This window comes from Somniosus microcephalus, chromosome 4 (assembly GCF_052327205.1).
Source record: "Somniosus microcephalus isolate GS21.2 chromosome 4, FLI_Smic_1.0, whole genome shotgun sequence".
Classification (NCBI taxonomy): domain Eukaryota; kingdom Metazoa; phylum Chordata; class Chondrichthyes; order Squaliformes; family Somniosidae; genus Somniosus; species Somniosus microcephalus.
Window position 1 is genome coordinate 76,812,913 of NC_140990.1, and position 24,769 is coordinate 76,837,681.

Below are 24,769 nucleotides of genomic sequence, written 5' to 3' on the forward strand. Positions count from 1 at the left end.
CTGCTCCAAATTGGCAAGGTGCTCGTTGTCATTTTCTCCTGTTACAAGGATGTCGTCTAGGTAGCATTGAGTCCCCGGAATCCCTTGGAGGACTTGCTCCATAGCTCTTTGCCAGATAGCTGGAGCGGATGCTACTCCGAAAACCAGTCGATTGTACTGGTACAGGCCTTTGTGTGTATTTATCGTGAGATACTTTTTAGAGGCCTCTTCAACCTCCATCTGTAGATATGCCTGTGCCAAGTCAATTTTGGTGAAACGTTTCCCTCCGGATAGTGAGGCGAAAATATCTTCTATCCTCGGAAGAGGATACTGTACCGTGTGAAGGACTGGGCTTACAGTCACCTTGAAGTCTCCACAGATGCGAATTTTTCTTTGTTCTTCAGATTTATCATTATTCAACATTTTCTTCATGACCGGGACAATGGGTGTTGCCCACTCGCTCCAATCTATTTTGAATAATACGCCTGCCTTTTCCAAATTCTCCAGCTCTGCCTCGACTGCTGGACGAATTGCGTATGGCACCGGTCTTGCCTTAAAAAACTTGGGAATTGCCGCATCTTCCACTTTTATTGAGGCGGTGATGCCTTTCAAGGTTCCTAGTTTCTCTTGAAACACTTCCTTGGCGTTGGCCAAGATGTCTTTTAATCGTTCAGGTATGACGTCATCATCATTTTTTTCCTTACTGGTCACCGTCAGTGCCTGAATGGAGTGCCAGTCTAAACGTATTTTCCTGATCCATTCACGTCCCAACAGCAGTGGACCACCTTCTTGTAGAACGTATAAATACAACTTCTGTATTTCCTTGCCGTTGTATACAACAGGCACCCTTATTTTTCCTTTGGGGTATACTTTCTGCCCCGTATATGTTTTCAAGATAATGGATGTGTCTTTTAAAGGTATATGCGGAAATAGCCGCTTGTAATCCCATCGATTTATGACGGTCAGAGCTGATCCTGTATCTAGCTCCATTTTAACTGGGGACCCTGTTATTGTGAGGGTAACCCAAATGGTCTGGTAATCTTCTTTGGCAATTACATTATGTAATTTGAGAGAGCTTAGTCTCTTGTTTCCGGAGTCGCTATCGCTCTTCTGGTCTTTGGAGCTACTGTCCGTCATCATTTGCACCTTTCTGTGCTTTTCCTTATTGATTTTTTTTCTGTTAGTGGATTTTTTGTTTCCAGATCGGCATACACGTGTAATGTGTCCCATCTTTCCGCATTGCCTGCATGCTTTGTCCTTGAACCAGCAGTCCCTCTGGTCATGGGTGGATCTGCCGCAGCAATAACATCTCTCGAAACCCCGTGTCATTTCATGGGTGCCGAAGTCCTGTGGCTTTTGCTGTATCTCTGTAGCTCCTCTTGCACTGAAAGCATTGTCCAGTGTCAAATCTTTCTCAGAAAGTAGCCTTTTTTGTGCTCCTTCACTTAGGAGACCGCAGACGAATTTGTCTTGTAGAGAATCAGTCCTGTCCAGTCCTGCCCCGAATTGACAGTGTAGGGTATCAACAATCTCCTTAAAATTCTTGTCCATCAGTTCGGCTGGAGTGATTAAGTTTCGTAACAGCTTGTATGTCTTTGCGCCCATTAGATTTAGAAGTACTGAAGCTTTTTTTTCATCTTCTATTCCATTTGCGGTGCAATATACCTCCACTCTTTCCACATATGTGCTCCAATCCTCTATCTTGTTATCAAAAGCATCAATATTGCCATAATTAGGCATCCTAGAAAAAAAATGGCGCTTCCCGCACTTTTCTTTCTTTTCTGCAGAAAAGATATGGCACTTCCCGCACTTCCCCGCCACTGCTGCCGATGACAACGCTATTTCCCACGGTTTCCGTTCTTTTTATTTATTTATTTACAGTTGGAGACTCGTTCCCGCCGGACTCTCTCTCTAGGTCTGAACGCCGACCTGCTTGCAGCGCCGGCCGTCTCCCGAGGGCTCCCTCCCCGTCTGTTAATGCTTGCCTCCACTTTCGCTGCTTGGCCTAGCTGCAGAGCCAGCCGCTGGAGCCCCAGCCCAACGCCCAGGAAGGATTATTGCAGTACCTGCCACCAGCTTGGCTAGCTGGTGAAACCACAGCTTTTTCTTTTTCTTGATTTCTTTTCAACTTTGGACGCCAGAGGAATCGATGTCCTTGAGGTGTTGCCGAATTGCAGGTAAGTCCGTTTCCAATTCGTCACCACTGTTGTGTCCGTGTGTTGATAGAGACACTGAAGACAGGAGTTGGTTTCACAGGTGTTTACTAAACAAAGTCTGGAGGGGAACAAACTGATACAACACAATATATAGCCCGAGTGGCCATTACCGGCATTACAGTACACATGGGGCTCTTAAAGGCACATACACTACACACTCCATTATAAGAGTGGGGAGGGAAACCAGGTAACTACAGGCCGATCAGTATAACGTCACTCCCTATAAGAGTGGGGAGAGAAACCAGGTAACTACAGGCCGATCAGTCTAACATCACTCCATTATAAGAGTGGGGAGAGAAACCAGGTAACTACAGGCTGATCAGTCTAACATCACTGCATTATAAGAGTGGGGAGAGAAACCAGGGAACTACAGGCCGATCAGTCTAACATCACTCCATTATAAGAGTGGGGAGAGAAACCAGGAACTACAGGCCGATCAGTCTAACGTCACTCCATTATAAGAGTGGGGAGAGAAACCAGGTAACTACAGGCCGATCAGTCTAACGTCACTCCATTATAAGAGTGGGGAGAGAAACCAGGTAACTACAGGCCGATCAGTCTAACGTCACTCCATTATAAGAGTGGGGAGAGAACCCAGGTAACTACAGGCCGATCAGTCTAACATCACTCCATTATAAGAGTGGGGAGAGAAACCAGGTAACTACAGGCTGATCAGTCGAACATCACTCCATTATAAGAGCGGGGAGAGAAACCAGGTAACTGCAGGCCGATCAGTCTAACATCACTCCATTATAAGAGTGTGGAGAGAAACCAGGTAACTACAGGCCGATCAGTCTAACATCACTCCATTATAAGAGCGGGGAGAGAAACCAGGTAACTACAGGCCGATCAGTCTAACATCACTCCATTATAAGAGTGTGGAGAGAAACCAGGTAACTACAGGCCGATCAGTCTAACATCACTCCATTATAAGAGTGGGGAGAGTGTAATGTATATACCTTTAAGGGGGGAACTATCTTTTACAGCTCATGTATACTGCAGTACCGGCAGTGATCACACCTCTATATAGCACTGAGTATTAATCTGTACAGATCAGTTCCCGTGTGAGCCACGTTTAATAAACACCTGTTGTACCCTTCTCCTGCAGTCTGTGTCTTATTATACACAGACACAACATTGGCGACAAGGCAAGTTCGAACCTACCTGCAACTCTGCATCACCTCCCGTGGATTCGTTCCTGGAGATCAGTGGATTGGAGGTCAAGGACAGAGACTCAGGCGTCGATTACGGGCAACCGCCCAGTCATCCAGCAGAGACTCGAGAATTGTGGGGGAGGCTGTCGAGAGCCAGGCTTGGCTTTCCAGTCGAGGTGATCCAGCGAAACGGGTTGGCAACAGGTAGTGCGAAGACCCTTCCCGGACAGCAGCAGGCTAGAGCCCGACCGAGCGGCACAGCAAAGGGCCGAGCAGCGTCGACAGGGGAGAGACAGAGAGGGCAGAGTGCACAGGGCACAGCCGGTGTTCAGGGGCCGAGCAGCGTCGGAGAGGGGGAGAGAGAGACGCACAGAAACCCGCGAGGCACCGCCATTGCCACAAGGACCGCCGAGAGCGGCGTTGGCAGCAGCGCAGGAGAAGAGTGCGAAACTTACAGGGTGCCGCCATTGCCACGAGAACCGCCGGGAGTGGCGTTGGCAGCAGCGGGGGACTAAGGAAAGCGCGGGAGATGCCATTTTAAGTCATTGGGAGATGCCATTTTAAACCACACCCTAAATGCCAAAGAGTGGCAGTATCACCGCATTTGACAATGAAGTCGAAGATTGGACTACATATGTCGAATGAATAGAGGTATACTGCAAGGCAAATGAGGTGTCAGATGACAAGAAAGCGTCGGTATTGTTAAATTTAATGGGTGCAAAGATGTATGGTTTATTACGAAATCAATAACCCCAACGAAGCCAATGGAAAAGAGTTTTGAAGACATAGTAACAATACTACAGGAACATTTAAACCCCACACCGCTGCTGATAGCAGAAAGATTCAAGTTTCACAAACGGAACCAGCATAAGGATGAAAGCAATGCTGATTATTTAACAGAACTGCGCAAACTATCGAAACACTGCCAGTTTGGAGTGGGACTGGCAGATACCTTAAGGGACAAGTTTTTGTGTGGGCTTCAAAGTGAAGGAACCCAGAAACGGCTTTTATCTGAAAAGGACCTTACGCTGGAAAAAGCTTTCAACATTGCGGTATCATATGAAGCAGCAGCACGGGGCGCTGCAGAGATACAACAGAGACCGCAAGAATATGGCACAAACAAAATGTCATATGGAACAGAGAAGTGCTATCGCTGCGGCAGAACACACGACCAGAATGATTGCTGGTTCAAAGACAAAGTGTGCAGACAGTGTGGAAAATTAGGACACATAGCACAAGTCTGCAGGTCGGAAAAGAAAACCAGCAATAAGAAACCTACCAAAGGAAAGTACAAGAAGGTACATAAGATGACGGAGAATAGTTCAGACGAACAAAAGAGTGATAACGACTCCGAAAGCAGGGAACTGAGTTGTCTGAAACTACATAATGTGATCACAACGGAGGATCACTGAACCATTTGGGTCACTCTCAAGATAGCAGGAGTCCAGGTAAAGATGGGACTGGACACAGGATCAGCCCTAACAGTCATAAACCGATGGGACTATGAGCGGCTATTCTCACACATACCCTTGAGAGATACAAAAATTATTTTGGAGACGTACACGGGGCAAAAAGTCTACCCCAAAGGAAAAATAAGGGTGACCGTTATATATAACGGTAAGGAAACAGCAAAACTAGACCTGTATGTATTGCAAGATGGAGGACCACCATTACTGGGACGTGAATGGATCCGGAAAATACAACTGGATTGGCATTCCATACAGGCACTGACTGTGGCTGACAAAAAGGATGACGACGTCAAACCTGGGCGACTGTCAAAGATCCTAACTGACACGAAAGAAGTGTTCCAGCAAGGACTCGGAACACTAAAAGGCATGACAGCGACGATTAAAATTGAAGAAAACGCAAGCCCAAAATTTTTTAGGGCCAGACCGATACCTTATGCGATCCACCCAGCCGTCGAAGCAGAGCTGGAGAGTCTGGAACGTTCAGGTGTACTGTCAAAGGTAGACTGGAGCGAGTGGGCTACACCCATCGTCCCTGTGATGAAAAAGTCATTGAGCAGCACGCCTGGGGAACCAAGGAAGGTTCACATCCGTGGGGACTTTAAGGTAACAGTGAACCCGTTCCTTCACACCGTACAATATCCACTTCCGCGGATTGAAGATATTTTCGCCTCGCTATCTGGAGGGAAACGCTTCACTAAGATTGATCTGGCCCAGGCGTATCTGCAAATGGAGGTAGAAGCATCAAAAAAATACCTCACAATCAACACCCATAAAGGTCTCTACCAATACAACCGGTTGGTATTCGGGGTAGCATCAGCTCCGGCTACTTGGCAGAGGGCAATGGAACAAATCCTGCAAGGGATCCCAGGGACCCAGTGTTATTTGGACGACATCCTGGTCACAGGTGAAAATGACAGTGATCACCTTGCCAACCTGGAGCAGGTGCTCACTAGATTGCAGGAATATGGGCTCTGAGCTAACCGCCCCAAATGCGAGTTTTTTAGAAAACAGGTCTCGTATTGTGGCCACGTTATCGATAAAGAGGGGTTACATAAGTCCCCAGAGAAGATTGAGGCAGTAGTCAAGGCTCCAGCACCGGAAAATGTGTCACAACTGAGGTCGTTCCTCGGGCTGGTAAACAACTACCATAAGTTCTTGCCAAATTTGTCTACAATACTACACCCACTGAACACCCTACTGCAAACTGGGGTGCCATGGAAGTGGAGTGACGAATGTAGATGAGCTTACCAGAAGAGCAAAACACTAATCACATCGAAAGATGTATTGGCCCATTACAACCCAGCATTACCAATTCGGTTGGCATGTGATGCGTCACCCTACGGCATTGGAGCGGTGCTGTCGCACAAATTCTCGGACGGCTCAGAGAGGCCAATAGCCTTTGCGTCATGATCACTAACCTCAGCCGAGCGTAACTACGCCCAGATTGACAGGGAGGCCCTCAGCCTAGTGTGGGGAGTGAAAAAGTTCAATCACTATCTGCACGGGCAGAAATTCACCTTGCTGACTGATCACCAGCCTCTTGTCTCCATTTTTAATCCGAAGAAGGGCGTTCCGGTGATGACTGCGCAACGACTACAAAGATGGTCACTTTTTCTAGGGGCGCACCACTATGAGATTGAATATAAGGGCACGAAACAGCATGGAAATGCTGATGGGCTATCACGCCTGCCACTGACTACTGCGGAGGGAGCACCTGCAGTGGATCCTGTCGAAATATTCCATTCGACTATAGTTGAATACCTACCGGTAACTAACGCTTGTATCAAAAAGGAAACCCGAAATGACCCAACACTGTCTCGGGTGTAATGATCAATAACATGTCATTCTATAGTGGACACTAGGTGGAGCCGTAGAGCTGTGTAGAGCTGTATATAGCTGTATGTATAAGACTACACTACCCAGCAGTATGTATATTAAGACTACATTACCCATGAGGCACTAGGCTACCCACAAGGCAGCAGTCAAGATGGATGCCTCTGCAGGTACTGTACCTAGTCCACATGTGCTCAATAAAAGTGTCTAGCAAAAGCTAGCTGTGTTCATAATAAGAATGTCTATTAAAGATTGGAAGCCTGTTGCCTATGCCTCCAGGTCTATGACTGATACTGAGTGTCGATACGCCCAGATTGAAAAGGAATGTCTAGGCTTGGTAGTTGGACTAGAAAAGTTTCATGGCTACATATATGGACTTCCCACCTTCACAGTTGAGACAGACCACAGCCCTCTGGTTGCCATCATTAAAAAAAACCTGAATGAGATGTCTCCAAGGATTCAACGACTCATGATGAAGCTGCAAAAATATGACTTTGAACTGATCTACACACCAGGCAAATACATAGTGTTAGCAGATGCACTATCCCGAGCACCCACAATGAGTCATGTGAGCTCTACTGAAGAAGACGTGGATGTTCATGTGAGTATGGTCACTGCTGCGCTGCCCGTGTCAGACACAAAATCAAAGCAAATAGCAGAAGAAACAGTAAAAGATACAGTACTACAAACAGTAATAGGGAACATTCATCATGGTTGGCCAAAAGGTTCCTGTCCAAAATATTTTCACATAAGGTCAGAATTGAGTGTCGCAAGTGGGCTATTACTAAAACAGAACAGAATAGTCATTCCACAGGCTCTACATCAAGACATGCTCAAAAGGATTCATGAGGGACACCTCGGAATTGAAAAATGCAAAAGGAGGGCAAGAGACACTGTTTATTGGCCTGGCATAAATAAGGACATTGAGAACATGATAGGCAAATGTGAGACATGTCAGAAACACCAAAACAAACAAGCAAAGGAACCAATGATAGTAGCTGACATACCAACAGCACCATGGCAAAAGGTTGGTATGGACCTTTTTCATTTAAATGGTAAAGACTATCTAATAGTGATTGACTACTATTCTAACTATCCTGAGATGGCGCTGCTCTCAAGTACCACAGCAAGCAGTGTCATAATGCATGTGAAATCCATCTTCGCCAGACATGGAATTCCCAGGATTGCCATTAGCAACAATGGTCCGTGCTTGAACTGTAAGGAGTGGCAACAGTTTGCAGCACATTATGACTTTCAGCACATCACATCCAGTCCTTTGTATGCTCAGTCAAATGGTAAGGCAGAGAAAGGTGTTCAAGTTCTCAAGCAGCTACTGAAGAAAGCGACAGAAAGCAAGTCTGATCCTTATCTCGCCCTGCTGAGCTACCGAGCCTCACCTTTAAACTGTGGTTCTTCACCTGCTGAACCACTAATGGGTCACAAGTTGCGCACTACGCTACCCTGCTGTGCAAAAGAACAGCAAAGTGAGGAACTGAGACAGAGACTTCAACTGTTAAAGCTGAAACAGAAATCATACTATGACAAGTCATCCAAAACTCTAAAACCATTGACAAGGGATGATGTTGTCAGGATTGAGGATCCAGATGCATGGAACAGGAAAGCTACAGTTCTTGAGGAAGTAGGACCAATGTCATACACTGTTAGAACTGAGGAAGGACAGATTCTCAGGAGGAACCGCCGTTCCCTCCTAAAAACACAAGAGACTATTCAAGACCAGATTGATGACAATACCGCCACTGCATCTTGTCATTCACCACCAGAACAATCTCATGAAGACACATCAGACTTACCCGTGTTGAGAAGATCCACACGTGAAGTAAAAAAGCCTGATAGGCTTAATCTTTGAGTACAATGTAAAGCTTTGAAAATGTGTTGACTGTTTTGAAAATGTTTATGTTTATAGAGCACTAACAAAAGTGTTACTGATATTATCTTTATTGTTTTCTTGAACATTGATTGATATTGATTTTGTTAAACCTCAAAGAAAGGGGGATGTAATGATCAATAACATGTCATTCTATAGTGGACACTAGGTGGAGCCGTACAGCTGTATATAGCTGTATGTATAAGACTACACTACCCAGCTGTATGTATATTAAGACTACATTACCCATGAGGCACTAGGCTACCCACAAGGCAGCAGTCAAGATGGATGCCTCTACAGATACTGTACCTAGTCCACATGTGCTCAATAACAGTGTCTAGCAAAAGCTAGCTGTGTTCATAATAAGAATGTCTTGTGGCGACACGCCACCATTGGACATAATCCGCTCACGGCGGCACGGACAGTTTATGCAGGCGCACTGCCAGCAGCAGCCGCTCCCAGCTGTGGGCCCTTTCCTCCGGCAACTTGTTTCCCGCAGGGACAGGCTGCTGGGAGCACTTCCTGTCTGGGGAGTATTTAAGTGGTTGCACGGGCTTTTTAAGCACTTGTTTTGCCATGATGTAAATTAAAGCAGTTGTGTTCCATCAACTCTGGTCTCGACTCCCACGTTTGCCGCGGTATCTCAACACTGGTGACCCCGACGCTCAGGACAAATCCTAAGCTAGCATGGTGGATACAAACGCAGTCACGGTTAAACTACCGGACTTTTGGGAGAACCTGGCCGAGGCCTGGTTCGTTCAAGCCGAGTCCAGATTCCGGCTGAGAAGCATTACATTCAACGCCACGAAGTACGACTACCTCATCACCTCTCTCACCTGCGCCACAGTCCCTAAGGTTTGGGCAGCGCTGCAGGATCCACCAGAGGAAGGCAAGTACGAACATCTGAAGGCCGCGCTCCTTAAAAAATTTCAGGCGTCCTCCTACCAGCGCAACTGCCAACTCCTCGACCTCCCAGGCCTTGGTGATGCTTCACCATCAGACCTGCTTTCCCACATGCTGTCCTTCTCGGACGACAAAAAACCTGGCGCCCTCTTTCGCACGCTTTTCATTCGGCAGCTCCCCGCCAGCCCGCACGGTGGCATAGTGGTTAGCACTGTTGCCTCACAGCGCCAGGGACCCGGGTTCGAATCCGGCCTCGGGTGACTGTCTGTGTGGAGTTTGCACATTCTCCCCGTGTTTGCGTGGGTTTCCTCCGGGTGCTCCGGTTTCCTCCCACAGTCCAAAGGTGTGCAGGTTAGGATGATTGGCTATGATAAATTGACCCTTAGTGTTAGGGGGATTAAATATGTGGGGTTACGGGGATAGGGTGGGATATGTGTTGGTGTAGGGGTTACGGGGATCGGGTGGGATATGTGTCGGTGCAGGCTCGATGGGCCGAAATGGCCTCTATCTGCACTGTGGGGTTTCTGTGTGTTTCTGTGTGTGATCTGCCCGCTCATTGTGGAGTCTGGCTCCACCGACCTGAACGAGATAGCCGAAAAGGCCGACCGGCTGCTCTCTGCACAGACCGCCCGCAACGTCGCGCCCGACCTCACGGCAATGACCACGCGGTCCTCCCGGCTCACTAGGCCCGACCGCCCTTCCACTCCGGGTCACTGCTACTACCACACCCGTTTTGGCACTAGGGCCCAACGTTGCACGCCACCGTGCACTTTTAAACACTCCCCTGCACCGGCACCCACGATGGCCGCGGGGCAAAAGGGGCCCCTACTGTACATCACCGACAACAGCACCAACCGCCGATTTCTGTGCGACACAGGAGCCCAGCACAGCATCACCCCCGCCTCCGCCCTCGAAATCCAACGTGGCGCACGGGGTGTCACGCTGGCTGCAGCCAATGGCTCTGACATCTGCACATACGGCACCCGCATGGTCACGCTCGACCTCGCAGGTCGCCGCTACCGCTGGGAGTTCCTCACAGCCAAGGTCCTCTGCCCACTCATCGGCGCCGACTTCCTACGCGCCCACGGCCTTCTTGTCGACATTCTGAGGCACCGCCTCATCGACATCAACACTATGGCCCCCATCCCTGGCGCAGTCACCCCGGTCCGTTCGGCCGGCCTGACGACCTACTGCCTCGCCAGAGCCACGGATGACTACTCGGCACTACTAGCCGAGTTTCCCGCCCTCACTAACCCGACCTTTTCGGCCAAAGCCGCCAAACACGGTGTGGAGCACTATATCCCCACCACTGGACCCCCGGTCTCTGCCCACGCCCGCAGACTCGACCCAGCCAAGCTGGAAATCGCGCGGGCCGAGTTCACCACCATGGAGCAACTCGGCATCATCCGCCGCTCCAGCAGCCCTTGGGCTTCGCCCCTCCACATCGCCCCCAAGCCCGGCGGAGGCTGGCGCCCCTGCGGGGACTACCGCCGCCTCAACGACGCAACCACCCCCGACCGATACCCGATGCCGCACATCCAGGACTTCTCGGCCCGACTGGCCAGACGAACCGTCTTCTCCAAGGTCGACCTGGTGCGCGGTTACCACCAGGTCCCCGTACACCCCGCGGACATCACCAAAACGGCTGTCATCACCCCATTCGGCCTGTTCGAGTTCCTGAGGATGCCCTTCGGCCTCAAGAATGCAGCCCAGGCTTTCCAGCGCCTTATGGACTCAGTCCTCCGGGACCTGAACTTTCTATTCGCCTATCTAGACGACATTCTTGTGGCCAGCTCCTCCAAACAGGAACACCTCGAACACCTCCTCATCTTGTTCGGGCGCCTAGCCCAACACGGGCTTATCCTCAGCCCGGCGAAGTGCCAATTCGGCCTAGCCGAGATCGATTTTCTCGGCCACCACATCACCCCTGCTGGGGCCGTCCCCCTGCCCAACAAGGTGCAGGCCGTCCAGCAATTCCCCCGCCCTAAAACCATCAAGGGCCTCCAGGAGTTCCTCGGGATGGTGAACTTTTACAACAGGTTCATCCCCAGAGCTGCAGCCCTCATGAAGCCCCTATACGATTCCCTTCGAGGTAAATCCGGCAAGATGGCCGTAGCCTGGACCGCTGACACGTCAGCCGCCTTCGACGCCACCAAAAACGCGCTCGCTGACGCCACCCTGCTCGCGCACCCGAGGGCTGATGCCCGGGTCGCGCTCACCACCGACGCCTCCGACCATGCGGCCGGAGCCGTGTTCGAGCAGTGGGTCAATGGCGCGTGGCAGCCACTTGCCTTCTACAGCCACCAACTGCGCCCCCCGGAGGTCAAATTCTCTACTTTCGACCGTGAGCTCCTCACACTCCACCTGTCGGTCCGCCATTTCAGGTTCCTCCTGGAGGGCCGCTCCTTTACCGCGTACGTGGACCACAAGCCGCTCACATACGCGATGGCCAAGAACACCGACCCCTGGTCCGCTAGGCAGCAACGCCAGCTCGCGGCTGTGTCTGAGTTTACCACGGACATCCAGCACATCTCCGGTAGAGACAACGTTGTCGCCGACTGCCTTTCCCGTCCCGCCATCTGCGCGAATCACCTAGCGGTCGACTACGCGCAACTAGCAGTGGCCCAGCTCACGGACCCAGACCTCCTCTCGGCGGCTACCAGCCTGCCAGGGCTACGCCTAGCCAAGGTCGCGCACGGGCCCGAAGCCACAGCAGTCACTTGCGATGTCTCACTCGGCCAACTCAGGCCGGTCGTCCCTGCAACCTGGCGCCGCCGCATCTTCGACACGCTCCACAGGCTCTCCCATCTGGGTTCCCGCGCATCTGTTAAACTCCTCTCCCAGCGCTTCGTCTGGCGCGGCCTCAGCAAAGATGTTCGGACTTGGACCAACTCCTGCCTCGCCTGTCAACGGGCTAAGGTGCAGCTGCACACAAAAGCACCCCGGAAGACTTGGAGGTACCCAGCCGCCGCTTCGACCACGTACACGTCGACATCGTCGGTCCTCTGCCGCCATCGCAAGGCCAAACTTATCTTCTCACAATGGTCGACCGCTACACACGCTGGCCTGAGGCAGTGCCGCTGACCTCCACCACCACAGCTGACATCGCCAGGGCATTCGTTAACACCTGGGTCGCGAGGTTTGGCGTACCGGCCGATATAACCTCCGACAGAGGCGCCCAGTTCACCTCCGAACTCTGGACGGCCACGGCACGCAACCTCGGGGTGACGCTCCACCGAACCACGGCATACCACCCGCAGGCCAACGGGTTGTGTGAACGCTTCCACAGGTCACTCAAGGCCTCACTCCGCGCCAGCCTGCAGGACAGTACCTGGACTGACCGCCTGCCGTGGGTGCTACTAGGCCTACGCACCACGGTCAAGGAAGACCTCCAGTCCTCAGCAGCGGAGTTAGTCTACGGACAACCGCTGCGCGTACCAGGCGAATTCCTCCCGGAGGCTACCACACCTTGGTCGGTCGAACAGCAGCGGCTCAACTCTTTCTCTTCTGCTCAACAGTTCGCCCCACTTCCGGTCAACCGACACGGTGAACTCACACCTCACGTTCCGCCAAACTTACAGCAGGCACGCTTCGTCTTCGTGCGACACGACGCACACCGCGGACCCCTGCGACCCCCGTACGATGGACCGTACGAGGTACTACAAACCGGGGACAAGGTCTTCAAGCTGCGACTCGGTGACAGGGTTGAAATGGTCTCCATCGACCGACACACACAACCAGGGGAACAGGTCCCCGTGGCCCGACCTCCAACTAGAGTCCGTCCCACCAGCAAGCTAGCACAGCCAGCGGCGAACCACCCGGCCCCACCAACTAGACCGGCGGCCACTCAGAGCCGCTCCGGCAGAACCATTAGACCACCGTCACGACTCGTCCACTCCTCCTAAGCGGATTCTGGGGGGAGCTCTGTGGCGACACGCCACCATTGGACATAATCCGCTCATGGCGGCACGGACAGTTTAAGCAGGCGCACTGCCGGCAGCAGCCGCTCCCAGCCGTGGGCCCTTTCCTCCGGCAACTTGTTTCCCACAGGGACAGGCTGCCGGGAGCACTTCCTGTCTGGGGAGTATTTAAGTGGTTGCGCGGGCTTTTTAAGCACTTGTTTTGCCATGATGTAAATTAAAGCAGTTGTGTTCCATCAACTCTGGTCTCGACTCCCACGTTTGCCGCGGTATCTCAACAGTCTATTTATTAATGAACATAAGATCGGGTATATGATTTGACGGTGAAGGGATAGCCAGCACATGGCGACTCACTGTTGCCAGCATTCTCGACAAGGAGAGAACAGCTGTCAGTGTGCCGGGGGACCTTGATGTGTGGATCCCAAGTGGTAATTCCACCCAAGTTAAGGGAGAGAGTGCTCAATGAGCTTCATGATGGTCATCTGGGAGGGGTAAAAATGAAAAGCCTAGCCAGGGCTTATGTGTGGTGGCCGGGAATCGATAAACAAATTGAGGACCTGACCAAGAGCTGCTCAGGATGCCAGAAAGTCCAAAATGCACCACCACAGGCCCCTCTACACCCATGGGAGTGGCCCTCATCTCCATGGCAATGGGTGCATATTGATTTTGCTGGTCCATTCATGGACTCAATGTTTTTAATAGCCGTGGATGCGCACTAGAAATGGCCTGAGCTCATCAAAATGTCCTCCACCACCACAGAGAAAACTATTGCAGTCCTACGGACCATTTTTGCCAGGAAAGGCTTGCCAGAAAAGATTTGCTCCGACAACGGACCACAGTTTGTGCCCGAAGAGTTCCGGAGGTTCTTGAAAAAAAAATGGGGTAAGGCATTACACATCCGCCCTGTATCATCCAGCCACAAATGGATTGGCTGAGAGGTTCGTACAAACCTTTAAGAAGGCAATAAAGGCTATGTACAATGACAACATTCCGCTGCAGCACAAGGTGAACAATTTCCTGTTCGCCTACTGGAATGCGACACATGCAGTCACCAACCAGGCCCCAGCCATGATGTTCTTTAACCGAAGGTTAAGATCTCGCCTGGATTTGCTCAGACCAAACCTATGAAGAGATCTTGGGAGTAAGCAATTCCAGCACATCCATGAGAAGCCAACAAGGAGCTTCAATGTAGGGCAACCAGTCTTGGCCCGCGACTACCGAACAGAAAAATGGCAGCCAGGAACGATATGCACACGGCAGGGCCCACTAATGTACACAGTGGACGTTGGGGAGAGCATCGTGAGACGGCATGCTGACCAGATCCTAGAGTCACAGGAACAAGTCAACCCCATGCCTCGCCCATACGTACCTGGTGATGAACCCGACGTACAAGTCGCATCTACCCCAGAAACAGTAGCATCGGAAGCTGATGAACCAACCGACGACAGGGGGACAGAATCACCTCCGCACCAAGAGCAAGACACTCGAGAAAGGTGCTATCCAGAAAGGATTAGGAAGCCTCCCCAAAGACTGAATATATAAATAGACTATTTTCAGCTAATGTTGCATGTTAAAAGTGTTAATTGTAATTAGTTTGATATTTAATTGTTAAATGAGTGTTATGGTACTGTTAATCTAAAAGGGGAGGAATTGTAATGTATATACCTTTAAGAGGGGAACTATCTTTTACAGCTCATGTATACTGCAGTACCGGCAGTGATCACACCTGTATATAGCACTGAGTAGTGATCTGTACAGATCAGTTCCCGTGTGAGCCACGTTTAGTAAACACCTATTGTACCGTTCTCCGCAGTCTGTGTCTTATTATACACAGACACAACAGAGAGAAACCAGGTAACTACAGGCCGATCAGTCTAACATCACTCTATTATAAGAGTGTGGAGAGAAACCAGGTAACTACAGGCCAATCAGTCTAACATCACTCTATTATAAGAGTGGGGAGAGAAACCAGGTAACTTCAGGCCGATCAGTCTAACATCACTCCATTATAAGAGTGTGGAGAGAAACCAGGTAACGACAGGCCGATCAGTCTAGCATCACTCCATTTTAAGAGTGGGGAGAGAAACCAGGTAACTACAGGCCGATCAGTCTAGCATCACTCCATTATAAGAGTGGGGAGAGAAACCAGGTAACTACAGGCCGATCAGTCTAACATCACTCCATTATAAGAGTGGGGAGAGAAACCAGGTAACTACAGGCCGATCAGTCGAACATCACTCCATTATAAGAGTGGGGAGAGAAACCAGGTAACTACTGGCCGATCAGTCTAACATCACTCCATTATAAGAGTGTGGAGAGAAACCAGGTAACGACAGGCCGATCAGTCTAACATCACTCTATTATAAGAGTGTGGAGAGAAACCAGGTAACTACAGGCCAATCAGTCTAACATCACTCTATTATAAGAGTGGGGAGAGAAACCAGGTAACGACAGGCCGATCAGTCTAACGTCACTCCATCATAAGAGTGGGGAGAGAAACCAGGTAACGACAGGCCGATCAGTCTAACATCACTCCATTATAAGAGTGTGTAGAGAAACCAGGTAACTACAGGCCGATCAGTCTAACATCACTCCATTATAAAAGTGTGGAGAGAAACCAGGTAACTACAGGCCGATCAGTGTAACATCACTCCATTATAAGAGTGGGGAGAGAAACCAGGTAACTACAGGCCGATCAGTCTAACATCACTCCATTATAAGAGTGGGGAGAGAAACCCGGTAACAACAGGCCGATCAGTCTAACATCACTCCATTATAAGAGTGTGGAGAGAAACCAGGTAACTACAGGCCGATCAGTCTAACATCACTCCATTATAAGAGTGGGGAGAGAAACCAGGTAACTACAGGCCGATCAGTCTAACATCACTCCATTATAAGAGTGTGGAGAGAAACCAGGTAACTACAGGCCGATCAGTGTAACATCACTCCATTATAAGAGTGTGGAGAGAGAAACCAGGTAACTACAGGCCGATCAGTCTAACATCACTCCATTATAAGAGTGGGGAGAGAAACCAGGTAACGACAGGCCGATCAGTCTAACATCACTCTATTATAAGAGTGGGGAGAGAAAACAGGTAACTACAGGCCGATCAGTGTAACGTCACTCCATTATAAGAGTGTGGAGAGAACCAGGTAACTACAGGCTGATCAGTGTAACATCACTCCATTATAAGAGTGGGGAGAGAAACCAGGTAGCTACAGGCCGATCAGTCTAACATCACTCCATTATAAGAGTGGGGAGAGAAACCCGGTAACTACAGGCCGATCAGTCTAACATCACTCCATTATAAGAGTGTGGAGAGAACCAGGTAACTACAGGCCGATCAGTGTAACATCACTCCATTATAAGAGTGGGGAGAGAAACCAGGTAACTACAGGCCGATCAGTGTAACATCACTCCATTATAAGAGTGTGGAGAGAGAAACCAGGTAACTACAGGCCGATCAGTCTAACATCACTCTATTATAAGAGTGGGGAGAGAAACCAGGTAACTACAGGCTGATCAGTGTAACGTCACTCCATTATAAGAGTGTGGAGAGAACCCAGGTAACTACAGGCCGATCAGTGTAACATCACTCCATTATAAGAGTGGGGAGAGAAACCCGGTAACTACAGGCCGATCAGTCTAACATCACTCCATTATAAGAGTGGGGAGAGAAACCAGGTAACTACAGGCCGATCAGTCTAACATCACTCCATTATAAGAGTGTGGAGAGAAACCAGGTAACTACAGGCCGATCAGTGTAACATCACTCCATTATAAGAGTGTGGAGAGAAACCAGGTAACTACAGGCCGATCAGTCTAACATCACTCCATTATAAGAGTGGGGAGAGAAACCAGGTAACGACAGGCCGATCAGTCTAACATCACTCCATTATAAGAGTGGGGAGAGAAACCCGGTAACTACAGGCCGATCAGTCTAACATCACTTCATTATAAGAGTGGGGAGAGAAACCAGGTAACTACAGGCCGATCAGTCTAACATCACTCCATTATAAGAGTGGGGAGAGAAACCAGGTAACTACAGGCCGATCAGTCTAACATCACTCCATTATAAGAGTGGGGAGAGAAACCAGGTAACTACAGGCTGATCAGTCTAACATCACTCCATTATAAGAGTGTGGAGAGAAACCAGGTAACTACAGACCGATCAGTCTAACATCACTCCATTATAAGACTGCGGAGAGAAACCAGGTAACTACAGGCCGATCAGTCTAACATCACTCCATTATAAGACTGCGGAGAGAAACCAGGTAGCTGCAGGCCGATCAGTTTAACGTCAGTTTGGGGAAGTTACTAGAATCTGTCATTGGGGATAGAGTGCCTGGGCACTTGAAGAAATATGAGCTGAGCAGAGAGGGCCAACATGGCTTTGTTAAAAGTAAGTCATATCTGCGTAATCTAGTTGAATTTAGTGAGGAAGTAATTTCAGATAATTGGCAAAAAATCCAAGGGGAAATGAGAAGCATTTTTTTTAGGCAACAAGGTGTGAAGACCTGGGATTCACTGCCTGAAAGGCTGTTGTAAGCAGATTCAATAGTAACTTTCAAAAGGGAATTGGATAAATACTTGAAAAGCAGAAATCTGTTGGGCTACCAATAGGATAGCTCTTACAAAGAGCTGGCACAGAAACGATGGGCTGAATGGCCTCTGCTGCATGATTCTATTATTCTAAGTCATTAATAACATAGATAAGGGAGTGTCAATGGGTGTAGTCTATAGGGACTTCCAGAAGGCTTTCTATAACGTTTCACACAAAATATTATTGGCCAAAATGAGAGTGCTCATAACTGGAGGCAACCTTTTGATCGGTAAGGAATTGGTCAGGAGGGACGGGACAGAGAGTGGGGTGAAAGGTACGTACTCAGATTGGATCGATGTGACAAGTGGTATCCCCCAGGGATCTGTTCTAGAGCCTCAACTTATCACCATATTTATTAATGGCTTGGATGAAGAAACAGAGTTGTATATCCAAGTTTGCAGATGACACTAAATTAGGGGCGACAGTAAGTAGTGCAGATGGAAGCATGAAGTTACAAAGACATATTAAGGAGAGCACGACAAACACTGACCCTGGGGGACACCACTGTTTGTTTACATCCCTCCAGTCTGAACATCCATTAACCACGACTCTGTTTTCTGCCCTTTACCCAACTTCCTATCCACGCTGCCCCACTCCCTTTAACACTGTGAGCCTTAATTTGATCAACAAGCCGGACGGCAGCGGTGAGACTTTTTCTCGGTGACAGGCCCGGGTTACGCGCCGCCATCTTGGCCGGGTCCGGCACCTTATCAAACACCTTTAGACAATCCATCTCCACAACATCCACTGCATTTCCTTTCTCACTACACTGTTATTTCCTGAAATAATCCCTGCTGTCTCTCCTGAATGAATCCATTTCACTACCAAATGTTGCGATGTTTGCTCCACACCACAGGGTTTCATCTGTTTAAAGCCACAACAGAAAGGTCCAGTTTTCTCCTGGAGTTTGAGAGAAATCAGGTTTGAAAGTGATGCAGAGTTTCAGCCAATGAGGGAGCTCCGGGCTGAGCCCAGCCCACTGGGTGCCGCAAGCCCCGCCCCTCTCACACTCCGATTGGTTGGAGGACCCGCCACCCGCTCGGTCCTCCAGCCCCGCCCTGCGCTTCGTCATTTTCTGGCGAATGAAACATTTTTAAAACCTGAGCCAGTTGTGAGACAAAGAGCCTTGTGTCCAATAAGGGGAATAAAGGCCCACAGCCTCCCCTGGCCCCGGGCTGCGGATCAGACAATCAGCCGGCGCTAGTCCCGCCCCTCGGGCTCCCCGATTGGTTGGAGGACCCGCCGCCGGCTCGCTCCTCCAGCCCCGCCCGCTCCCTATTGGTCGGAAGCTCCCGTCAATCAGGCCGCGGGCCCGAGTCACGTGTCCCTCTCCGGGCGGAGCTGCAGGTCGGCGGGAGCGGGAGATTAATAAACTCCGGGTCGGCCGCGCCGCAGGGTTTATAAAGTTGGGGACGGCCTCAGGTTCAAATGAGATCCCGCGGCCGAATGTGTTTCGTCGGACGGCAGCGGTGAGACTTTTTCTCGGTGACAGGCCCGGGTTAAGCGCCGCCATCTTGGCCGGGTCCGCCCGGTAATCCCTTAACCATTAACTTCTCCCGCACTTGGGGAAGATCTGCCGGAACTCTACTTCCTCTTGCTCATCTCTACCTGCCTGTCATTCTCTTACTTCCTCTCTCATATCCTTAAGTTGTTTGCTTAATTCCATTACATATCTTTTTATTTGATCCCGTAGCGGGCCCACATCGGACCCCGCGGTGATTATAACTTCGGGCAGTCGCATCGCCCGACCGGTCATAAGTTCATACGGAGTTAATGCTGTCGTCTGGTTAGGGGTTGCCCTTTGCCTCATCGGGATAGCAGGTAATAGTTCAGCCCAAGCCGGCCCAGTTTCTTGCATGGCTTTTGACAGGGCTGTCTTTATTGTCCGATTCATCCGTTCTACCATTCCCGAGCTCTGCGGGTGGTAGGGGATGTGAAATTTTTGTTTAATGCCCAATATAGTGCATAGTACTTTCATCACCTGCCCAGTGAAGTGGGGATGCCCCATCGGGGAATCACCTCCTCGGCTAAAATTCGGGCTACTGTGTTTGCAGTGCAGTTTCGGGTGGTGAATGCTTCCACCCACCGGGTGAACAAATCTATTATCACTAAACAGTATTTTCTTCCTCGAGAGCTTGGTAGTGGCCCCGTGAAATCAATTTGGATATTCTCCCATGGCCCTCGCGGCCGTGGTTGAAGAGCCATTCTTATTTTAATGGCCTTTCCTGGATTATGTTGGGAACATGTAATGCATTGCTGACTATTTAGCAATGTCTCGGCCCAAACCTGGCCACCACCAATCCCTAGAGATATTGCTGATCATGGCATTTCGCCCCGCATGGCTAATGCCGTGATGTAATTCCATGAGTGTTTTTCGTATACACGTGGGGGCCGCCACCCCTCCCTCTTTTCTCCATATGGAGTCCTGGTCTGGCGCAGCTCCCCACTTTTCCCATTCTTTCTTCTCCATGTCCCGTACATCCCTGTGTAATTTTACTATATTAATTAATGTCCTCTTCCGTTATTATACTACTCACTGCTTCTTCCCTGGCTTCTGTTTTATCAACATAAATTAATCCCCAGTTGGGCTGAGAGAATCCTAGTGCATCTTGTATCTGCATTTTAAATTGGTCATACGCAGTTTGTCGGGCATCCCGATCTGCATTATTGACGGGACACCATGTCCCGTCCTTTGTCCCATCTGGCAGATTATTCCACTTGTCTCGGGGACATTTAGCCCGTACCAGTTGGTGGACATCTTTTTCATGCATGTCGTGGGTGTCATACATTTCCTGCAAATTTTTCCAAAATTCAATATTTTAACTCTGGGTCTTCAGGGTGCCCAGAGATTTCAAGATGTCTTGTTTTTCTAGGGGACTGAATGCTTTATATCTGTTTATTATTCCCTACCTGTGCTCCTTGTGTCACCGTCAAAGGTGCGGCGGCGAGGACTTCTTCCTCTTCACTATCATTATCATCCTCCCCTTCCTCTGTTCTATTATACGGGGGAGGTGGTGGAGCGGTAGGTATACCTGATTGGGGGCCGAAGAGCCCCTTATCATTCCGACTCTCCTGAATTTCTCAACTTTTTATTTCTGCTCTGGCTGTTTTTAATTCCTCTATTTTTGGTTTCAATTTGAGGGTACACTAAAAGTTGTCGTACTATTATTACACCGGCCTTTTGGGTATGTTTAGTTTTCTCTTTTTGCCACCAAGTCTTTTGGACGGTGGGGTCCTGGCTTGGATCCCATCCGTCTTTTAACATTTTGTCAATTAAGCCCTTCCGGTCGTCTGCATAGAATTTAGTAAGGGTTCCTTCTTCACCCCAGTCTAATTCTTTCCCCGACGCCATTCTGTGGTCTGACCTTTCCTGGCTTTACATACAACTTCTACTTCAGCTATGTCCGTTCGGCCTCTCCACGCGACGTATATCCTATCCCAAAATGTATCTACGCAATACCTAACATAGAAACATAGAAGATAGGAGCAGGAGTAGGCCATTTGGCCCCTCAAGCCTGCTCCGCCATTCAATGAGATCATGACTGATCATTCAAATTCAGTACCCTGTCCCTGCCTTCTCTCCATATCCCTTGATCCCTTTAGCCTTAAGAAATATATCCAACTCCTTCTTGAATACATTTAATGAATTGGCCTCTACTGCCTTCTGTGGTAGAGAATTCCACAGGTTCACCACTCTCTGGGTGAAAAAATTCCTCCTCATCTCTGCCCTAAATGGCTTACCCCTTATCCTTAGACTGTGACCCCTGGTTCTGGACTCCCCGACCATCGGGAACATCCTTCCAGCATCTAGTCTGTCTCGTCCTAACGAAGACTTAATGTCAAAAATTCGCACAATTGATCTCTTAGTCTGACCGTCTTTTATCGCAACGACAATGTTCCTTCCAATACTAATATTTATGCGTAATATATCAAGATCATACTCACTGCACGTCCGTTCTTTTACTGCTTTACAGACTCATCACAATTCGAATACTCAATCCACAGACAGACGGGTGACCGCCTGGATCACGTAATTTCCGGGTGGTATTCCAAGTCTACTCACCCCCTTGTGTCCTCTTGGCCATCGTCCGTCTACGTTCTGACGTATCCTGCCGACTACGCCAAATTGTTGTGGCGAAATTAAATTAATTAAATCCGCACACTAGTCTGTAAATGGTAAATAGCCAAGCAGTTTATTTAAAACACAGAAAACACAAAATTATTCAACAGTACGATACAAACAGTCCGCAGAGGTACCTAAGGGCTGATCAGGGAGAACAGCTTAGAGTTCCTGCAACTCGTTCTTGGCTGACTCTCCGAACGCTTACAGCTTTCCGTATTTGTCTTAAAACCACAGTGATTCATACTTTCGTGTGACATCACATGTTTTCGCGTCACTTGTTATTCAAGTTATTTCTTGCCACATTTTCCTAACAGTCTAGGTGGCGGTTGAATCATCAGTTGCCCACCTGGTGACTTCCCTAATCTCCCAACGGCTAGTTTCAGTCAAGCAAGTCCTTTTGACCTATTGTTGTCAAGTCGCTACCTCTTCTGTGTCTCAGCACATCTTCTGCATTTTCTATTTTTGTCCCTTTTCGTGGTTGCGTGCTGGGCTGTGTGCAAAGCCTATATGTTTTTAACTTGCTGTTGTCAGGCAGAAATGCCTTGACTACTTATTCTTACCCATAATGCTATGCTTCTACTAAGTGTGATTTCTAAAAATCTCTTTTCTGTCCGTTAACCAATCCTCTATCCATGCTACTATATTACCTCCAACCCCATGAGCCCTAATCTTGTGTAATAACCTTTTATGTGGCACCTTATCGAATGCTTTTTGGAAATCCAAATAAACTACATCCGCTGGTTCCCCTTTATCTACCCTGCTAGATACATCCTCAAAAAACTCTAATAAATTTGTCACACGATTTCCCTTTCATAAAACCATGTTGACCCTGCCTAATCATGTTATGATTTTCTAAGTGCCCTGATACCACTTCCTTAACAATGGATTCCAGCAATTTCCCGATGACTGATGTCAGGCTAACTGGCCTGTAGTTCCCTGTTTTATCTCTCCCTCCTTTCTTGAATAGCGGGGTTACATTTGCGACCTTCCAATACGCTGGGTCCATTCTAGAATATGTTGCCAATGGCATATATTGCCAATCCCCAGTTTCCCCTTGAGAAGGTGAGGGTGGGCCTTCTTCTTGAACCGCTGCAGTCCGTGTGGTGAATGATTTACAGGATTTTCACCCATTGATGATGAAGGAACGGCAATATATGTCCAAGTCAGGATGGTGTATTACCTAGAGGGTGGTGTTCCCATGCACCTGCTACCCTGGTCCTTCTAGGTGGTGGAGGTCGTGGATTTGGGAGGTTCTGTCAAAGCTCTTGTCGAGTTGCAGATGTATAAAATCCACCTTCTCTCCTCCCATAGAGGCCAGATTCTTGTGTAGGCCCAGACTGAGTGGCAGATTCCCTTCCATGAAGGACCAGTGAACCAGTTGGGTTTTTCCGACAATCCAGCAGCTTTCATGGTCACTTTTTCTAGTGCCGGCCCCACAAATGACCAGATTCATTAACCTGCCTCTTTTTGTGGGTTCTCTCTCACGCTCCTTTTCTCCCGTTTTAAATTCATTTTACAGGGTGTTAGAAAGGGAGGATTTGCAGACGGGAAGCTCAAACCAAACATCACATCAAGGTCCGACAGTCACTTGATTGATCAGGACCTGAATATCATCGGCCTTTCAACATGGATGTAAAAATTGGGGAGAAACCGTACACGTGTTTTGTGTGTGGTCGAAGCTTCAGCCGATCATCTGGCCTGTCGAGACACAAGCAGCCACACCGGGGAGAAACCGTGTAAATGTCGGGCCTGTGGGAAAGGATTCAGTTATCCGTTTGAGCTGGAAATTCATTGGCGCATTCACACCGGGGAGAGGCCATTCACGTGCTCCATGTGTGAGAAGGGTTTCACCGAATCTTCCAGCCTCCAGAAGCACCAGTGGATTCACACTGGGGAGAAGGCCGTTCACCTGCTCCGTGTGTGGGAAGGGATTCACTCAGTCATCCCAGCTTCTGAGACACCAGCGAGTTCACACTGGGGAGAGGCGTTTCACCTGCTGTGTGTGTGGAAAGGGCTTCGCTGAGTCATCCAGCCTGCGAACACACCAACAAGTTCACACCGGGGAGAGGCCGTTCACCTGCACTGTGTGTGGGAAGGGATTCATTAAGTCATCCCACCTCCTGACACACCAGCGTTTTCACACTGGGGAGAGACCATTCAGTTGCACTTACTGTGGGAAGAGTTTCAGACAGTCATCCCATCTCATTGCACACCAGCTAATTCACACTGGGGAGAGGCCCTTCACCTGTTCCATGTGTGGGAAGGGATTCACTAAATCATCTGACCTTCTGAGACACCAGCGAGTTCACACTGGGGAGAGGCCGTTCACCTGCTCCGTGTGTGGGAAGGGATTCACTCGTGCATCCAGCCTCACTGCACATCAACTTGTTCACTCTGGTAAGAGACCGTTTAAATGCTCTGACTGTGAGAAGAGCTTTAAAAGCAGAAATGATCTGATGAAACACCGGCGCGTTCACACTGGGGAGAGTTCGTTCACCTGCTCCGTGTGTGGGAAGGGATTCACTCAGTCATTCAACCTGCTGCAACACCAGCGAGTTCACATGTGATGACATTGGTTGGACTCTGTTGTTATCCTGGCCACTGTCAGAGGTGGAACCAGACTGTTCGCCACCTCGGCCTCCTATTGACCCCAAACTGAGCTTCCAACCCATATCCGCTCCAT

The 24,769-nt window shown here is 49.3% G+C and overlaps 1 protein-coding gene across 1 annotated transcript in view; it reads left to right on the forward strand.

Moving 5' to 3' along the window:
* Positions 1 to 24,769, forward strand: part of LOC147119278 (uncharacterized) — a 63,362-nt gene extending 38,593 nt beyond the window's left edge. The window contains exons 2-3 of the mRNA XM_085984963.1: positions 23,807 to 23,901; positions 23,987 to 24,769. Coding sequence (XP_085841089.1) covers positions 23,807 to 23,901; positions 23,987 to 24,653 — 762 coding nt within the window. The 3' untranslated portion in view covers positions 24,654 to 24,769. The remainder of the gene's footprint in view (positions 1 to 23,806; positions 23,902 to 23,986) is intronic.